At 44.8% G+C, this 17,076-nt stretch overlaps 3 protein-coding genes across 4 annotated transcripts in view; 2 read left to right on the top strand and 1 right to left on the bottom strand.

Annotated features, from left to right (window-relative positions):
- The window catches only part of dnajb12a (DnaJ heat shock protein family (Hsp40) member B12a), a 29,112-nt gene extending 25,379 nt beyond the window's left edge, over window positions 1-3,733 (top strand). Inside the window, exons 7-9 of the mRNA XM_078530952.1 lie at window positions 1,147-1,319; window positions 2,182-2,337; window positions 3,311-3,733. Coding sequence (XP_078387078.1) covers window positions 1,147-1,319; window positions 2,182-2,303 — 295 coding nt within the window. The 3' untranslated portion in view covers window positions 2,304-2,337; window positions 3,311-3,733. The remainder of the gene's footprint in view (window positions 1-1,146; window positions 1,320-2,181; window positions 2,338-3,310) is intronic.
- A 1,565-nt stretch (window positions 3,734-5,298) lies between these two features.
- On the bottom strand, window positions 5,299-10,729 carry anapc16 (anaphase promoting complex subunit 16). The gene is made up of 3 exons (XM_078530958.1): window positions 10,347-10,729; window positions 6,495-6,569; window positions 5,299-5,669 (listed from the first exon to the last, which is right to left on the bottom strand). The coding sequence occupies exons 1-3, from the start codon at window positions 10,468-10,470 to the stop codon at window positions 5,554-5,556; spliced, it is 315 nt and encodes a 104-aa protein (XP_078387084.1). The 5' UTR covers window positions 10,471-10,729; the 3' UTR covers window positions 5,299-5,553.
- Window positions 10,730-10,867: 138 nt separating this feature from the next.
- ascc1 (activating signal cointegrator 1 complex subunit 1) overlaps window positions 10,868-17,076 on the top strand; it is a 49,204-nt gene continuing 42,995 nt past the window's right edge. Inside the window, exons 1-2 of one of the 2 annotated variants that reach the window (XM_078530953.1) lie at window positions 10,868-11,118; window positions 12,308-12,477. In XM_078530953.1, coding sequence (XP_078387079.1) covers window positions 12,366-12,477 — 112 coding nt within the window. In that variant the 5' untranslated portion in view covers window positions 10,868-11,118; window positions 12,308-12,365. Of the gene's footprint in view, window positions 11,356-12,307; window positions 12,478-17,076 lie in introns of both variants that reach the window. The other variant, XM_078530954.1, reaches the window with a different exon arrangement.

Here is a 17,076-nt window from a genome sequence, read left to right as displayed (position 1 = left end):
GCGAAACGAGCGCTGAGAAGCTCAGTGCTGCCGGGGTGGGGGCGGGGAGAGGGCGGGCGATGACATCACCGCAGGCCGGGCTGAGCACTGCGAGAGAGGTCCCTGAAGGCAGCCAGACGCCTTAGGGAGCTGCAGATAATAAAACGAAGCACTAAAAAGCAGCAAAAAAATGCCCACGCATCACAATCAAGCACCTGAAAGCATACTTCATAAAAATGCTGTCCCCAGATATTTCTTTTTATTTCCTAACTGAGATTTCATCCCGCCCTTGCATGAGGTTTCATGAAAAATGTAAAGGCCGCCTGGCCAATTCGCCTGTCCGCCCACCGTAAGGTTGGACGGGCCACAAAAAATCGTAGACGATTGCAGCATTAACGGTTTTAATTGTCAGTGGGCGTGGTGCCCACTTTTGCACATGTCTGCCAAGTGAAATATTGCGTGAATGTGCGATGACGTTGGGACGCTCGCCTGACCTCATCTCATGTGATTTTACGCCCGATCGGGTTGGGCACGTGCCCACCTGTGGAACGTAAAATTCTGCCCCAAGAGTGAGAGTGTGCTTCCCAGAGTGATCTATAGTAACACCCATCACAATGACTCAGATATAAGACCCCTTCTCCCTCCCCACCCCTTTTAGCCCCCAAACAGTAACCTAAATTTCTAGTTTTATACATGAATGTGTAAAGTTTCAACACGGTCTGCCAATAATTGGTGATAGGATGGAGTTCATGCTTGCAATTGGTTGTTATTTACCAGTGAGGCATTGAGCAGAGAGACCATTGAGAAGGGGAGATCACCTGACAGAGCATCATGTATTACCTTTGCGTACCACCCTCTGTCTCAGGATAGACATGACCTCAAGTATCTAATGGATCATTTGGGACACCACAAAAGATGTAAGAGGTGTAAAAAATGTAATGTAAAGTAGAACGCTTTGGTGCGGTATTAGCTTTATATAGCACTGATGAATGGCCATCGGCCTGAAATGTTAACTATTTCTCTCTCCACAGATGTCCCCCGACGTGCTAAGTGTTTCCATCGTTTTCTGTTACTGTTTCAGATTTTCAGCATCTGCAGTACTGTGCTTTTGTAGAAACAGCACCAATGGTGAAAGTTTTCTAACCTTGAGCTGTTGTCCGTTCTCAGGTCCACTGGTCACATTCACAGACGAACGACAGAAGTACTGAAGGTGCATTATTTTGTGGCAGATAAATTTACAGCGGAATATATGGGGCAGAACCTGAAGTTGGTGGAACGGAATGTGGAAGAGGATTTCATTGCAAACTTGAGGAATAACTGCTGGAAAGAGAAACAGCAGAGTGAGTGATTGTAGGGGATTGGGGAGGGGGAGCAGAATGATTTTGTACATAGAATGAACTGCAGCCCAGAAGATGCAGGCTAACTGTGGGTACATGAACCAGATGAAAGCATCCTGTGTATCCCAGTAACTCACCCTGCGACTCTCTATAATTATTTTAACATCACAAGCTTTTTTAAGTCATTCTCGGGATGTGGGGGACCAGCATCAATTTCCCATCTCTAGTTTCCTTGAAAAGGTGGTGGTGAACCATCTTCTTAAACTGCTGCTATCCATGTGGTGAACGTACTCCCAAATACTGTGAAGTAAGGTTTCAACCCAGCAGCGATGAATAGACAGTAATGCAACAGGAATAAACAGTATGCCAAGTTGGAAAGGCTTGTGACTTGAATGGGAACTTGTAGTTGATAGTATTCCAGCCATGTCAAGCAGACTGGGGACTGCAAAACTGCAGAAGGTGCTTTACATATTAAATGGAGCTTACATCTTGCTGTCTGGTAATTCTGGTGGACGTAAAAGGCTCCATACCATTACTTGAAGGGCACAAAACTATTTCAGCGCTTTGACTGATGTTTGACCCTTATCAACTTCACAAACAACAGGCTAATTTGTCATTCATCTCAGTTTTTGTGGGCTGTAACTACATCTAAAATGGCTATTATGTTTCCCCACATAAGTCACTGTACATTAAAATATTTTATTGTCATGCTTTGAGATGTTGTAAAGCACGATAGATGAATACAAGTATTTATTCTGCTCTGCCAAAGTTGCTGTTGATGAAGTGTGTTGACTTGCAAAATCGCAATGGATATTCGTGGTACAAACTGCCCATTCCCACTAACATTTTTATTTTGTCTATACAGAAGAGGGATTGTTATATCGTGCCCGCTACTTTGGAGATGTAGATCTCTACCAGAGAGCCCAAAAGATGAGCACGCCGAGCTGTACCAGGCTATCGGAAGTTCAGGCTTCCCTGCATGGTTAGAACGGAGTCTGCCACATCAGTAACCAGAGACCAGGTATGTCCTCTAGATATTAACATTCATTTACTTTCATTTCTTTTTATCAGTTGGGTGTCTGGCAGATACAGAAACTGATTAGCACATTGAACAGCCTCCTAATCAAGCTCTAGAGACTATTCCTGTAGAAACACATACTACCCAGATAAATCCAGAGAATTTAGGTATAGTTTGACGAGGACAGAGGTTGTATGGATCTCCAACCATGTACGGGGTACAACTGGTAATTAAACAGCTATGGTTTGGTAGCACTGTGATCTCTGAATAGGTAAAGCACCTTGGTTTTAATCATATTCACCAGCTCTGTGATTTTTGGATCACAACTCTGTTATGTTGGAACTGTTAGTAGACTAATCACCACCACTGTCCCTGATTTAAAAAAAAAATTGCATTTATATAGTGCTTTTCGCAGCCACTGGATGTCACAGAGAGTTTTACAGCTAATGAAGTACTTTTGAAGTACAGTTACTGTTGAAATATAAGAAATGCAGCAGCCAGAATGGCACACAGCAAACTCCCAACAATGTGATAATGACCAGATCATCTGTTTTATTGATACTGATTGAAGGATAAAGAATGGCCAGAATGCCGGGGAGAACTCTCCCTGTTCTTCTTTTGAAATAGTGCCATGGGATCTTTCACATCCACCTGAGATGGGGCCTCAGTTTAACATCTCATCCGAACGACAGCACCTCTGACAATGCAGCACTTCCTCAGTACAGTAGTGTACTGGAATGTCAGCCTTGATTTTTGTGCTCAAGTCCTGGAGTGGGTCTGTGGGGTCATGGGAAGAATTAGCAGAATAAAGGAGAGCTGCCTTCGACAAAGGGATTTTGAGGGATGAAATGAAAACTTTGATTTTTTTTAAAAATCATATAAAGGAAATATTTAACCTGCTTTTGTCAAACGATTTGTTACTCTTTCAAATTATTTGTTTATTCCTTGTTTCCCTCTGTCTTCTCACATGGCATAGCGATGGAGATGATGATTACTTAAAAAAAGACCCTTGAAATTTGTCTTAAGACTGGATTTTGATTAGCCAGCAGCACTGCTGAAAATACTCACAGCCAATGAGCAAACCCCCACCACTGGACTTTTTTTGATGAACTGGAGCAGAGGCCTACAGTTTCCTGGCCAGCACCCTGCCGTGCAGACTGCGAAACACTCAACTGGGGAGGAGACTGGCACAGCGCAAAGCAGGAAAGACATGACTACGCATGAACCAAGTTTGTACATGTGCACTAGTCACTTCTAATGGAGCAAATCGACAGATGTGTTGAATTAATGATTTGGAAATTATTTATAGTTGTATATACATTGTACTTTATGCAGGGGCTGAAATCAGTTGTAACTTATTTTGCTCTTCAATAGAAATAAATCTGTACTGTGACAAATACCCATGTCTCCGCATTTAATTGCCCACATTGGTTACCTATTTGAGGATTTGGAAACCATGAAGAGCACGACATTGTAATGCAATCTGAGCCAGGCAAAGGAATAGGAGTAGGCTATCCAGCCTGTAAGGAAGTCTCTCAACTCAATTGGTTTGTGGTTCAGGCCTGAGTGCATTGTCAGAGTGTAAGTTGGACACCGAGAATATAATTATTAGTTATTCAATGGGCTCCCACAGACAGCAATGTGATAAAGATTAGATCTGTTTTAGTGATATTGGTTGAGGGATAAATGTTGGTCAGGACAGAGGGGCTAACTCCCCTGCTGTCCTTTGAAATAATGCCATGGGTTCTTTTATGCCCACCTTAGAGAGTAGAGTGACCTATGTTTGAGGTCTGATCAGAAAGACAATTGTTCTGACAGTGCAGCTTTCCCTCAGTACTGCATTGTCAGCATAAATTTTGTGTTTAAGTCTTTGGAGTGGGACTTGAACCTGGCACCTTCTGGCTCAGAGGCAAGAGTGCTACCCACTAAGCCATAATGCTGAAATGGCTGATTGATGATCTTGGTAAATTACAATTGAATTTAAAGACCCGGAAATTGATGGGAAAATAATAGTGCATTTAATGCATAGACCACGATGAATGTAAAAAGACCCAGCAATTTGGGCCCAGGTTGAGATAGACATTGAGTTGTGAATTACTACTAGTTTCTGGATGATGTGGTGCTCTGCCATTAGCCTCTCGAACCAAAGCTCAATCAACCTCCCCGTGAGTTTCAACAAGCTGCATTTGCACTGTTAAAACAAACTCACCTCAAAGCTGGGACTGGTATTTTAACAATGGATGGATTCTTTTAATGGCAAGATATGTTTCTGCGATGCCACTCAACCTTGAATCTCCAGGAAAGAAACAACAAACTGTGGAAGCTGATTCCCACTAATAAACTGCTCCCAGAGCCTTTTTGCATTATTTGACGCCCCCCTTCTCCCACTTTTTCTTCTATTTTTTTCTTTCTCTGAATCCAATCTTTCAACAGCAACTTGCTTGTATATAGTGTGTTTAACATAGCAAAAACGTCCAAGGTTCTTAAGATTGTCTCCTCTACTTCTTTCTGTATCTAATTTGACCAATTCACTGTATTTTCTTCTGTCATTCTTCTGTTTCTCTCTCTATTCTTAAATTTCAATGGTTAAAGGAGATAAGACTGTTTGTCCTGTCGTTCACCTGGGTCCCAGATGCCCCATTACCAACTCGCACTTGCAGTAATTTGTGGTGCAAATTTTTGTGAGCAGAAGGATGGGGGCGTAGAAACAAAATAAACCCATGAGACTTACTGCAGGATGCCTGTTCCAGCAATTTCTGGCTCCATCTTTCAAACATGATCTGTATTTGATCAGTTCGGCCACAGTAAGTTGCTGGAAATTTACCCTCTCCACGTTATGCCTTCCAAACACAAGTTATGAATATTTTAACTGTAGTATCAGTTTTCCAACCCTTTAAACCACCAGATTCTCCTCTTTTCCAATCTAAACACCTATTGTCTGAAGTTAGCATTCAGCCCAGAAAATTAGTTTGTAAAATAATGTCAATTTATTAACAGTTCAGCTCACAGATCCATACCTCATTTTTTAAGAAGTCTTTAAATGACCCAAATAAATCCCCTGAACACAGATCCCCACATCTATTATGTACATTCAAAACACTCACTGGTGCACATTTTTTTTTTAAACAGAGAAAAATAATTTTGTTTAATCTCCCAGTTTCAATCTGCTGAAGAGCATAAAGCTTTCAAATCGAAGAACTAAATCCAGTCTGTCTCATCTCATCCAGAGGAAGGAGTGAATCCCAGCAGCTGTTCGATTGGTTTGTAGCGCCATTCATCTGCCTCCAACTCCTCAACCAAGCCGGCCAGTTTCTCCATCCGGGAACACTGTTGCTCTAAGGGGGAAAGAGGGAGTAAGTGAAATTGTAATTGGAAGAAATGCTTCAATTGCTCGTTATCTGTTTTAGTTATGTTCCCGAATAGACAATATTATCTTAAAGAGCCGTAGCTTGTTTCCTCCTGATAATGGTTAGATTGGGGGACAAAGCTGGCTTGGCTTCTCAATGTAAAAACAAACTTCAGTTTCCCCTTTCCCCGAGCTAATCTCACATTTGCTGATTTCACTGCTGATAGCCTGGCTGTCATTTCAGGAAAAAGATGTGCTCCTCTGGCTAATTTAGTGCTTGTGGAGACTTTCAGATAAGATAACAGATTTACAAAAATGATTTCATCCACTGAAAAACCTGTTCTCACACACACGTTGGGGCCTTCCAGAATTTAGAAGACCTTACTCCGAAATCTGACAGCTCTCAAAACTCTTGGTAACCATGGGCAATATTCCTCCCTCAACAGACGAGAAACAGATTAATTACTCACTTATCTCAATATGGCTTGAGGCAAAACGCACGCTGCATTCGCCCACGGTTATGTCATTTTCAAATTAATCCAGTGCATGAATCACTTTGTGGTGTTTTGAGAGAATGGGTAAAACATTGTATAAATTTAAATCTTGTATTATTAAGAAAAATCAACAAACAAGAAGTCCTGCTAAAAGAAGGTAAGGCCGTATCACAATGTTTTTGAGGCTAAAATGTGGCTTTTTTTAAAAATTCTTTCATGGGATGTGGGCATCACTGGCAAAGCCAGCATTTGTCGCCCATCCCCAATTACCCTTGAAATTAAATATGGTCCCAGTTCCACCACTGGATTCGTGACTTTACCTCGTTTCACCTGCCTCAACGTGTGAGCCACCTGATAGCTGAAAACTGCTTCACAAAGGAACCTCTCAGTGGCATCTGTCAAAACAGGAACAAGGCTTTGAAATACAGTCCACTTCATTTAGCAGCAAATACACACCAGCAAGTTCTCCCAAACGGAATCTTTCATCTGGATGATTCATTTTTCTCCTTCCTTTATATTTATTATTGCGCCCAGCGTGGGACTCGAACTCACGACCCTGAAATTAAGTGTCTCATGCTCTACCGACTGAGCTAGCCGGTATGCCCAAGATGATAAGCTTCAACACCATGCCTCTCTTTTTCAACTCTTTCGAGTACATTCACAGTTCTTGACTCTTTTTTTCCAGGAGTGGGACATGAACCCACAACCTTCTGATTCAAAGGCGAGGGTGCTATGAACTGAGCCACAGCTGACACTTTCTCCTTCCTTTATACTTCAACAAAGTTTATTTTACAACGGTGCAATTTTATGGACAATGAACCACTTGTATGCAGTGTACCAGGTAGCATTACACATTTAAACTGTCGGATTGAAACCAAAAGCTTGGTCAAGAGGGTAGATTTTAAAGAGCGATTTCACAGAGGAATGGTAAAGAGGTTTGGGGAGGGAATTAGAGGTTAGGGCTGTGGCATAGACTGCCAATGTGAGTTGATTAAAAGTGGTCAAATTAGATGAACGCAGATATTCTAGAGTCTAGTGGGGGCCGGAGGAGGCTCCAGAGATGGGGAGGGGTGTGGCCACGAAGGGATTTGAAAATCATTTAAAAATCAAGGTGTCACCAAACCAGGACCCAATGTCGAGCCCAGACAGGGGTGACAGATGAACAGAAAATTAGTGTGAATTAGGAGAAGAGCAGCAGAGTTTTGGATGATCTTTAGTTCTTTTGGAAGGAGCGTAATTTTAAATAGCTCCATATTTAAGGAAGGATATACTTGCATTGGAGGTGGTACAGCGAAGGTTCACTAGATTGGCCCCTGGGATGAGGGGGTTGTCCTATGACAAGAGGTTAAGTAAATTGGGCTTATCTTCTTGAGTTTATAAAGATGAGAGGCGATCTCATTGAAACATACAAGGGGCACGACGTGGTAGACAGAGGTTGTTTCTGTTGGCTGGGGAATCTAAAACACGGGCACAGTCCCAGGATTAAGGGGTCAATCATTTAGCAATGAGAAGAGCAGAAATTTCTTCATTCAAAGAGTTGTGAATCTTTGGAATTCTCTACCCCAGAGGGTTGTGAATGCTCCATCATTGACTATATTTAAAGGATGACATAAGACAAATTTTTGGTCTCTCAGGGAATCAAGGGATTTCGGAGCAGCTAGGAAAGCAGAGATTAAAACCTAAATCAGCCATGATTGTACTGAATGGCGGAGCAGGTTCGAGGGGCCCAATGGTCTATGCCTGCTCCTATTTCTTGTGCTCTGGTAGGTGAAAGATGGTCAGGAGTGGGAATTGATAAAAACAAATACCTGGTGCCCTCCAGCAATGACAGAACACAAGGTAGCAATCTACACAAACCACAAAGAGCATGTGTCTCTGGGACAATGCATCAACAACCTTTACTTCCCAAGGACATAAGACCATAAGACATAGGAGCAGAAATTAGGCCATTCGGCCCATCGAGTCTGCTCCGCCATTCAATCATGGCTGATAAGTTTCTCAACCCCATTCTCCCCGTAACCTTTGATCCCCATACCAATCAAGAACCTATCTATCTTGGTCTTAAATAACTCAATGACCTGGCCTTCTGTGGCAATGAATTCCATAGATTCACCACTCTCTGGCTAAAGAAGTTTCTCCTCATCTCTGTTCTAAAAGGTCTTCCCTCTACTCTGAGGCTGTGCCCTTGGGTCCTAGTCTCTCCTACTAATGGAAACATCTTCCCCACGTCCACTCTATCCAGGCCTTTCAGTATTCTGTAAGTTTCAATCAGATCCCCCCTCAACCTTCTAAACTCCATCGAGTATAGACCCAAGAGTCCTCAAACGTTCCTCATATGTTAAGCCTTTCATTCCTGGGATCATTCTCGTGAACCTCCTCTGGACCCTCTCCAGGGCCAGCACATCCTTCCTGACATACGGGACCCAAAATTGCTCACAATATTCTAAATGTGGTCTGACCAGAGCCTTATAAAGCCTCAGCAGCACATCCCTGCTTTTATATTCTAGTCCTCTCAAAATAAACGCCAACATTGCATTTACCTTCCTAACTACCGTGTCAACCTGCAAGTTAACCTTAAGAGAATCCTGGACTAGGACTCCCAAGTCCCTTTGCACTCCAGATTTCTGAATTCTCTCTCCATTTAGAAAATAGTCTATGCCTCTATTTTTCCTACCAAAGTGCATGACCTCACACTTCCCCACGTTGTATTCCATCTGCCACTTCTTTGCCCATTCTCCTAACCTGTCCAAATCCTTCTGCAGACTCCCCGCCTCCTCAATACTACCTATCCCTCCACCTATCTTTGTATCATCTGCAAACTTAGCCAGGATGCCCTTGGTTCCTTCATCTAGATCATTAACGTATAAAGTGAAAAGTTGTGGTCCCAACACTGACCCCTGCAGAACTCCACTAGTCACCAGCCGCCATCCTGAGAAGGACCCCCTTATCCCCACTCTCTGCCTCCTGCCAGACAGCCAATCTTCTATCCATGCTAATACCTTGCCTCTAACACCATGGGCTCTTATCTTACTGAGCAGCCTCCTGTGCGACACCTTGTCAAAGGCCTTCTGGAAGTCCAAGTAGATAACATCCATTGGCTCTCCTTTGTCTAACCTACTCGTTACCTCCTCAAAGAATTCTAACAGATTTGTCAGGCATGACCTCCCCTTGATGAAACCATGCTGACTTTGCCCGATTTTACCATGCACCTCCAAGAACTCTGAAATCTCATCCTTAATAATGGACTCTAAAATCTTACCAACGACCGAGGTCAGGCTAATCGGCCTGTAATTTCCCGTCTTTTGCCTCACTCCCTTCTTAAACAGGGGGGTTACATTAGCGATTTTCCAGTCCTCTGGGACCCTCCCTGACTCCAGTGAATACTGAAAGATCACCACTAACTCTTCAGCTATCTCCTTCAGAATCCCACAGTGGAACAAGCTGTGAAAGGAAATAGTCACAGCACCCCCCATCACTTGAAATCTTCAAGACCATCTTTAGATTTTAAAAGCTTAGGTGATCAGAAAAAACCACGTCAGCAGGTTATGCCTGCTTTAGTTAGCACTAACGATATAAACGTTGGTGGAATAGGAATATTAGTCTGTGATGCTGACACAATGGGAGAGCATTGGAATAGTCAAGTCTGGAGGTAACAAAGGTGTGTGGAGGGTGAAATGTGGAGGGTGAAATCACAAGAGGCTGTAGTCCAGTAGATTCCAGCTCGGGTTGCCAATTGTGATTAAATGTATTCCTGGAGGCTTTATCAAATGATTTGCCCCCGCACTCCAGCCACTAGTTGGCCAACATCCATCCTGATGACCTACTGCCTTCCTACGCCAATTGGAAAGCAAAAAAGATCCATTGCCCAATGGGATGATGCTTGACTGTCAATCAAACAGCCTTTTCCCCCATTTTTATATCTAATAAAGGGAAATATTCAGGAAAAATGGCAAAATAACCCCCAATATTTTTCAATCTCCCGATGATATTTCTCCTAGTTTGCACACAGCAGTGTCCTGGAGATTGATCTTCAATTCCTGAGGACTCCAGGCCAATCCTGGAGAGTTGGCAACCCCTCCTTTGCCCACATTGACCTGAAACAGGGACACAGGGTGGGGGGAGGGGCTAAAAACCAGGCCCGAGCACTGCGTTCTCTCCGGGCTGCCCCTCACCTTCCAGCAGCTCGCCGGCTCCCTTGGGCGAGGTGAAGAGCACTTTCCGCGGCGGGGTTAGCTCGGACACCCCGAAACCACCGCCCGCCGCCGAGGAGGACGAGGACGACGCCGAGGTTGCCATAGCCGACACGCTGCCGTAAACCGAAACGGGGCCTTTCCCGGCGGCTGGCGCGCTTTACGGCGGGAGGTCGACCTTTTACGTCACTTCACGACGCCCGCTGAGGGCGGAGAGCTGGATGGACGATACCATTCTCCTCGCGGCTAAGGAGGGGGACGTGGCTTTCTTTACGGCCATTTTAACAAATATACCGACCATTTTAAATTTAACAAACGTTTAAACATTTACAAAATAATATAACACTCTATGCTAAACCCTCGTTGATGTAAAGACGTACAGGAGTGCTGTGCAAATAATTTTTCTATAAGACATTAACTCCCTGTATTTGGAAGTAGAAGCGGCCGGGCGTTGCTGACATTATATTTGTCTAAATCTCTGGCTGCCGAGGACAAAATTTCACGGACACAGCGAATTTAGCCCAACCTTTGCGCTTACACCGGCGCCACGTACGTTTTGAATAAATCGGGCAGTTATCGAGCTTGTGTCTCCCCCCCCCCACCCCGGCCTGGAGCCGGGAAGGGGTTTGGCCACGGACCCACCGGAAGGGACCAACCCGGTCACCGGAAGGGGCCCAATTAAGTGACGGACCGAGGGTCCTGGCTTTGGCCGGAGGGGTTTATTCGTTTCTAATTTCGGTCTGAGTGTTTTTCGGTGTGTAAAACATCTTTTAGTTAAAACATTAACCTGCGGGGCGGGGCAATACAACAACAACTTGCACTGATATGGCAACCTTGGACAACAACAGCAACAAAAACCTGTGTTGATATAGCGCCATTGACGTACTCAACCGTCCCAAAAGGGGCTTCACAGGAGCCACATGCAGCAAAATCCAGCACTGAATCACATAGGGAGATATTGGGACAGCAGACTGAAAGTTTGGTCAAAGTGGTAGGTTTTGAGAAGCTTCTTAACGGAGGAGGGTGAGGTAGAGAAGCGGAGAGGTTTAGGGAGGGAATTCCAGAACTTAGGGCATTGGCAGCTAAAGGCACGGCCACCAGTGGCAGAGCGATTAAAATCAGGGATGCTCAAGAAGCCAAAATTAGAGGAGCGCAGGTCAGGGTCACCAACTCCAGCGAAAAGTTTAAGGGACACTTTGGCATTGGCACAAAACTGCAACCGTAGGGAGTTGCTGCTAGAGCTGTGAGGGCAGGTGGGTTGCTGAAGCTGTGAGGAGGATGGGCAAGGGGGGGGATTGTCCTGCTAGAGCTGTGAGGGCAGGTGGGAGGTGCTGCCAGAGCTTTCAGGCCACCAGGGAGAAGATCGAAGAGGAGAGCACGGTGCCAACCAGCCCAATTACGGGACTATCCTGTAAAATCCGGGACAGTTGGTCAGCCTAGCGCAGATATCTCCAAGGGTTGTGGGCTTGAAGGAGATTACAGGGATAGGGAGGGACATGGTTGGATGAGAATTTTAAAATCAAAACATTGCTTGACCAGGGTCCAATGTAGGTCAGTGTGCAGAGGGGTTGTGGGTGAAGGAGACTTGGTGGGAGTAAGGATACAGGCAGCAAAGTTTGGTTGACTTGAAGATAGAATATGGGAGTTCAGCCAGGAGTGGGTTGGAATAGTCAAGTCTTCAGCTAATGAAGGCATGAATGAACTTAGCAGCATATACTAAGGCATGTAATCAGACAAAGTTTTACTCTGAGCCAAATAAGGTTTACTCTGATTGATAAGTATGTAACTAGAGAGCACTTAAATTTAATATCAATTGAGGAGGCTAGAATGTATTTTACATTGAGATGTTAGGATTTGGAGTTCCCTACCAGCCACCATGATGGAATCGGAACCCAGAACGGCTTTTAACAGGAAAGTGTTCACTTTGTTTTATTCGCCAACAGAGCTCATTTCGTGCTTTAACCTCCACTGGCTGCACTCTCATGGTGAGGACAAGATAAAATGGAAGTTCTTCGGCCAGCACTGATCAATATCGATGGACGAATTTACCGCAAAAACCACGTCAAAGAGCAGGTGTACCCAAATCTGGAAGAAGAAGACTTTACTTACTCTGGTATTTATAAGCACAGACTGTAACTCCCATCTGTAAACGTTGTCAGAAAACAAAGTACCAGTGTTTTTTTTCCAGTGAAAGAATATGTAACCATATTATAGTCCTAGTTGTTTATATATTTGCTATTGAGGCAATTAATGCCTGGAAATCAAATTATAATTTCAGATAAAGAAACTCATTTCCTGTATTCCAATTGTAATGTTTAGCCATTTCTTAAATAATTCCAATATTCTGGCCTCAGACCTCTTTTCCTAGCCTCCTGTTTCAGCTGTTGATCACCCTCTGTGTAAAAAAAATAATCCCTTACATCTGTCCTTTCTGCTCTAAGCTTATTTGACCTCGTCCTCCTAATGTACGAGAGTAGTGATTTGCACTTATTTTTCCAATCCCACTCAGCATCTTGAATGTGTCTGGTCCTTTCTGAGGCATCGTTTTCAAGGGTCAAGAACCCAGGCTTATCCATTTATCCCTGTGCCCTGCTGCTCACCTCTGCACTGACTTTTAAGGCCTGGTTGACCTTCTTAAATAGAACAACCAGAACTGTCACAGTACTTGAAAGGCAACCTGATCTGAAAATTGGCCTTAATTGGCAAATGACCCAACCATGCTATTTGCCTGTATTTGTTTTATTGCCTCACGTTTACTTACATTGAACAACCCGTGTAGATAAAATTTCATGATAACATAAGAACTAGGAGCATGAGTAGGCAATTCAGCCCCTCGAGCCTGCCCTGCCATTTATTACGATCGTGGCTGATCTCACTTCGGCCTCAACTCCAATTTCCCGCCCTCTCCCCATAACCTTTCAACCCGTTACTAATTAAAAATCTGTCTATCTCCTACTTAAATTTATTCAGCATCCCGGCATCCCACTGCATTCTGAGGTAGTGAATTCCACAGATATGTTAATTTAACAATGCTTGCTCCCATTTTTTTCCAGCGTTGCCACCTCTATAAAAGGAGGAAAATGGAAGGAAAGCAAAACACAAAATCGAATTGAATCTTTGAAGAGAAAACTTATCAAGCATTCACAATTTGAATAATATTCAGGCTCTGACTTAGTGCGATGGCTTATTAACTATAATTCACCACTTCCCACCATTATAGTCCTTTATTTACACTTTTGGAGTGCTACTTGCAAATACAGTACTCGTGGACCCCAGCAAATAGGGGGAGGTATTGCTGCTGGACCAGTAATCCAGAGACCCAGGGTAATGCTCTGGGGACCCGGGTTCAAATCCCACCACGGCAGATGGTGGTTTTGAATTCAATAAAAATTGGGAATTAAAAGTCTGATGATGACCATGAAACCATCGTTGATTGTTGTAAAAACCCATCTGGTTCACAGATGTGAACAGCCTACATGTGATTCCAGACCCACAGCAATGCAGTTGACTCTTACCTGGCCTCTGTCAAACCGCTAGTCTCAAAAAAGGAATGAAACCAGACCACCGGGAACAGCAATGACCCTGCAAAGTCCTCCTTGCTAACATCTGGGGGCTAGTGCCAAAATTGGGAGAGCTGTCTCACAGACTAGTCAAGCAACAGTCTGACATAGTCATCCTCACAGAATCATATCTTACCAATAATGTCCCAGACACCACCATCACCATCTCTTGGTCCCACCGGCAGTTGGGAGGGAGTTGCCCTGGGAGTCCTCAACATCGACTCCAGACCCCACGAGGTGATTACCACGTACCGCCCTCCCTCAGCTGATGAATCAGTGCTCCTCCATGTTGAACACCACTTGGAGGAAGCGCAGAGGGTGGCAAGGGCACAGAATGTACTCTGGGTGGGGTCTTTAATGTCCATCACCAAGAGTGGCTTGGTAGCACCACTACTGACCGAGCTGGCCGAATCCTATAGGACATAGCTGCTAGACTGGGTCTGCGGCAGGTGGCGAGGGAACCAACAAGAGGGAGAAACATAATTGACCTCATCCTCACCAACCTGCCTGCCGTAGATGCATCTGTCCATGACAGTATTGGTAGGAGTGACCACTGCACAGTCCTTGTGGAGACGAAGTCCAGCCTTCACATTGAGGATACCCTCCATCGTGTTGTGTGGCACTACCACCGTGCTAAATGGGATAGATTTCGAACAGATCTAACAACTCAAGATTGAGCATCCACGAGGCACTGTGGGCCATCAGCAGCAGCAGATTTGTACTCGAGCACAATCTATAATCTGAAATAAAAACAGAAAATGCTGGAGAAACTCAACAGGTCTAATAGCTTCTGTGGAGAGAAAAAAAAGTGTTAATGTTTCGAGTCCTTATGACTCTTCAGAGCTGTTTCCGACTTCCAGCATCCACATGTTTTGCTACAATCTGTAATCTCGTGGCCTGGCATGTCCCACACTCTACCATTACCATCAAGCCAGGGATCAACTCTGGTTCAATGAAGAGTGCAGGAGGACATGCCAGGAGCAGCACCAGGCATACGTAAAAATTATGTGTCAACCTGGTCAAGCTGTAACACAGGACTACTTGCATGTTGAACAGCATAAGCAGCAAGTGATAGATAGGGCCGAGTGATCCCCACAACCAACGGATCAGATCTAAGCTCTGCAGTCCTGCCACATCCAGTCGTGAATGGTGGTGGACAATTAAACAACTCACTGGACGAGGAGGCTCTACAAATATCCCCATCCTGAATGATGGGGGAGCCCAGCACATCGGTACAAAAGATAAAGAGCATTTGCTACAATCTTCAGCCAGAAGTGCTGAGTGGATGATCCATCTCGGCCTCCTCTGAAGGTCCCCAACATCACAGATGCCAGTGTTCAGCCAATCCAATTCACTCCACGTGATATTAAGAAACGGCTGAAGGCACTGGGTAATGCAAAGGCTGTGGGCCCTGACAAAATTCTGGCAATAGTACTGAAGACTTGTGCTCCATAACTTGCTGTGCCCCTAGCCAAGCTGTTCCAGTATGCTACAACACTGGTATCTACCTGGCCATGTGGAAAATTGCCCAGGTATGTCCTGTACACAAAAAGCAGGACAAATCCAACCCGACCAATTGTCACCCCATCAGTCTACTCTCGATCATCAGTAAAATAATGGAAGGGGTCATCAACAGTGCTGTCAAACGGCACTTGCTTAGCAATAACCTGCTCACTGATGCCCAGTTTAGGTTCCACCAGGGTCATTCAGCTCCTGACCTCATTACAAACTTGGTTCAAACATGGACAAAAGAGCTGAACTCCCGAGGTAAGGTGAGAGTGACTGCCCTTGACGACAAGGCAGCATTTGACCGAGTGTGGCATCAAGGAGCCCTAGCAAAACTGGAGTCAATGGGAATCAGGGGAAAACTCTCCACTGGTTGGAGTTGTGCTGAGTACAAAGGAAGATGGTTGTGGTTGTTGGAGGCCAATCATCGCAGCTGCAGGACGTCACCGCAGGAGTTCCTCAGGGTAGTGTCCTCAGCTCAACCATCTTTAGCTGCTTCATCAATGACCTTCCTTCCATCATAAGGTCAGAATTGGGGATGTTCGCTGATGATTGCACAATGTTCAGCACCATTCGCGACTCCTCAAATAGTGAAGCAGTCCATGTCCAAATGCAGCAAGACCTGGACAATATCCAGGCTTGGGCTGACAATTGGCAAGTAACATTCGCGCCACACAAGTGTCAGGCAGTGACCATTTCCAACAAGAGAGATTCTAACCATCGCCCCATGACGTTCAATGGCATTACCACCACTGAATCTCCCATTAGCAACATTCAGGGGGTTACCGTTGACCAGAAACTGAACGGACTAGCCATATAAAAACTGTAGCTAGAAGAGCAGGTCAGAGGCTAGGAATTCTGCGACATCAACTCATCATCTGACTTTCCCAAAGTCTGTCCACCATCTACAAGACACAAGTCAGGAGTGTGATGGAATATTCCCCTCTTGCCTGGATGAATGCAGCTTCCACAACACTCAAGAAGCTTGACACCATCCAGGACAAAGCAGCCCTCTTGACTGGCACCACATTAACAAACATTAACTCCTTTCACCACTGACGTAACAGCAGTGTGTACCATCTACAAGGTGCACTGCAGGAATTCACCAAGGCTCCTTAGACAGCACTTTCCAAACCCACTACCACTGCCATCTAGAAGGACAAGGGCAGCAGACACATGGGGAACACCACCACCTGAAAGTTCCCCTCCAAGTCACCCACCATCCTGATTTGGAAATATATCGCCATTCCTTCACTGTCGCTGGGTCAAACTCCTGGAACTGTCTCCCTATCAGCGTTGTGGGTGTACCTACACCACATGGACTTCAGCTGTTCAAGAAGGCAGCTCACCACTGCCTTCTTAAGGGCAACTAGCGATGAGCAATAAATGCTGGCCCAGCCGGTGAAGCCCACATCTCGTGAGTTCAGCTCTTTTGTCCATGTTTGAACAAAGGCTGTAATGAGGTCAGGTGCTGATTGTCTCAGTCTCTTTCATGACAGGCCTGTAGCTTCTTATATGAGTCGATGCTTCAGTTGAAATGAAGATCTTGTAAAGTAGAACACACTCAGTAAACTGCTTGGCTTCTTGTAGTCGAATTTGCAGGAGATTGGTTCTCAGGTGAACTTGCAGTTTAAACAGGTTGGGGA

The sequence above is a fragment of the Cetorhinus maximus genome, chromosome 27 (assembly GCF_964194155.1).
Source record: "Cetorhinus maximus chromosome 27, sCetMax3.hap1.1, whole genome shotgun sequence".
NCBI classification, from domain to species: Eukaryota; Metazoa; Chordata; class Chondrichthyes; order Lamniformes; family Cetorhinidae; genus Cetorhinus; species Cetorhinus maximus.
Note: the sequence above shows the minus strand (reverse complement) of the source record. Positions and strands in the feature narration are given on the sequence as shown.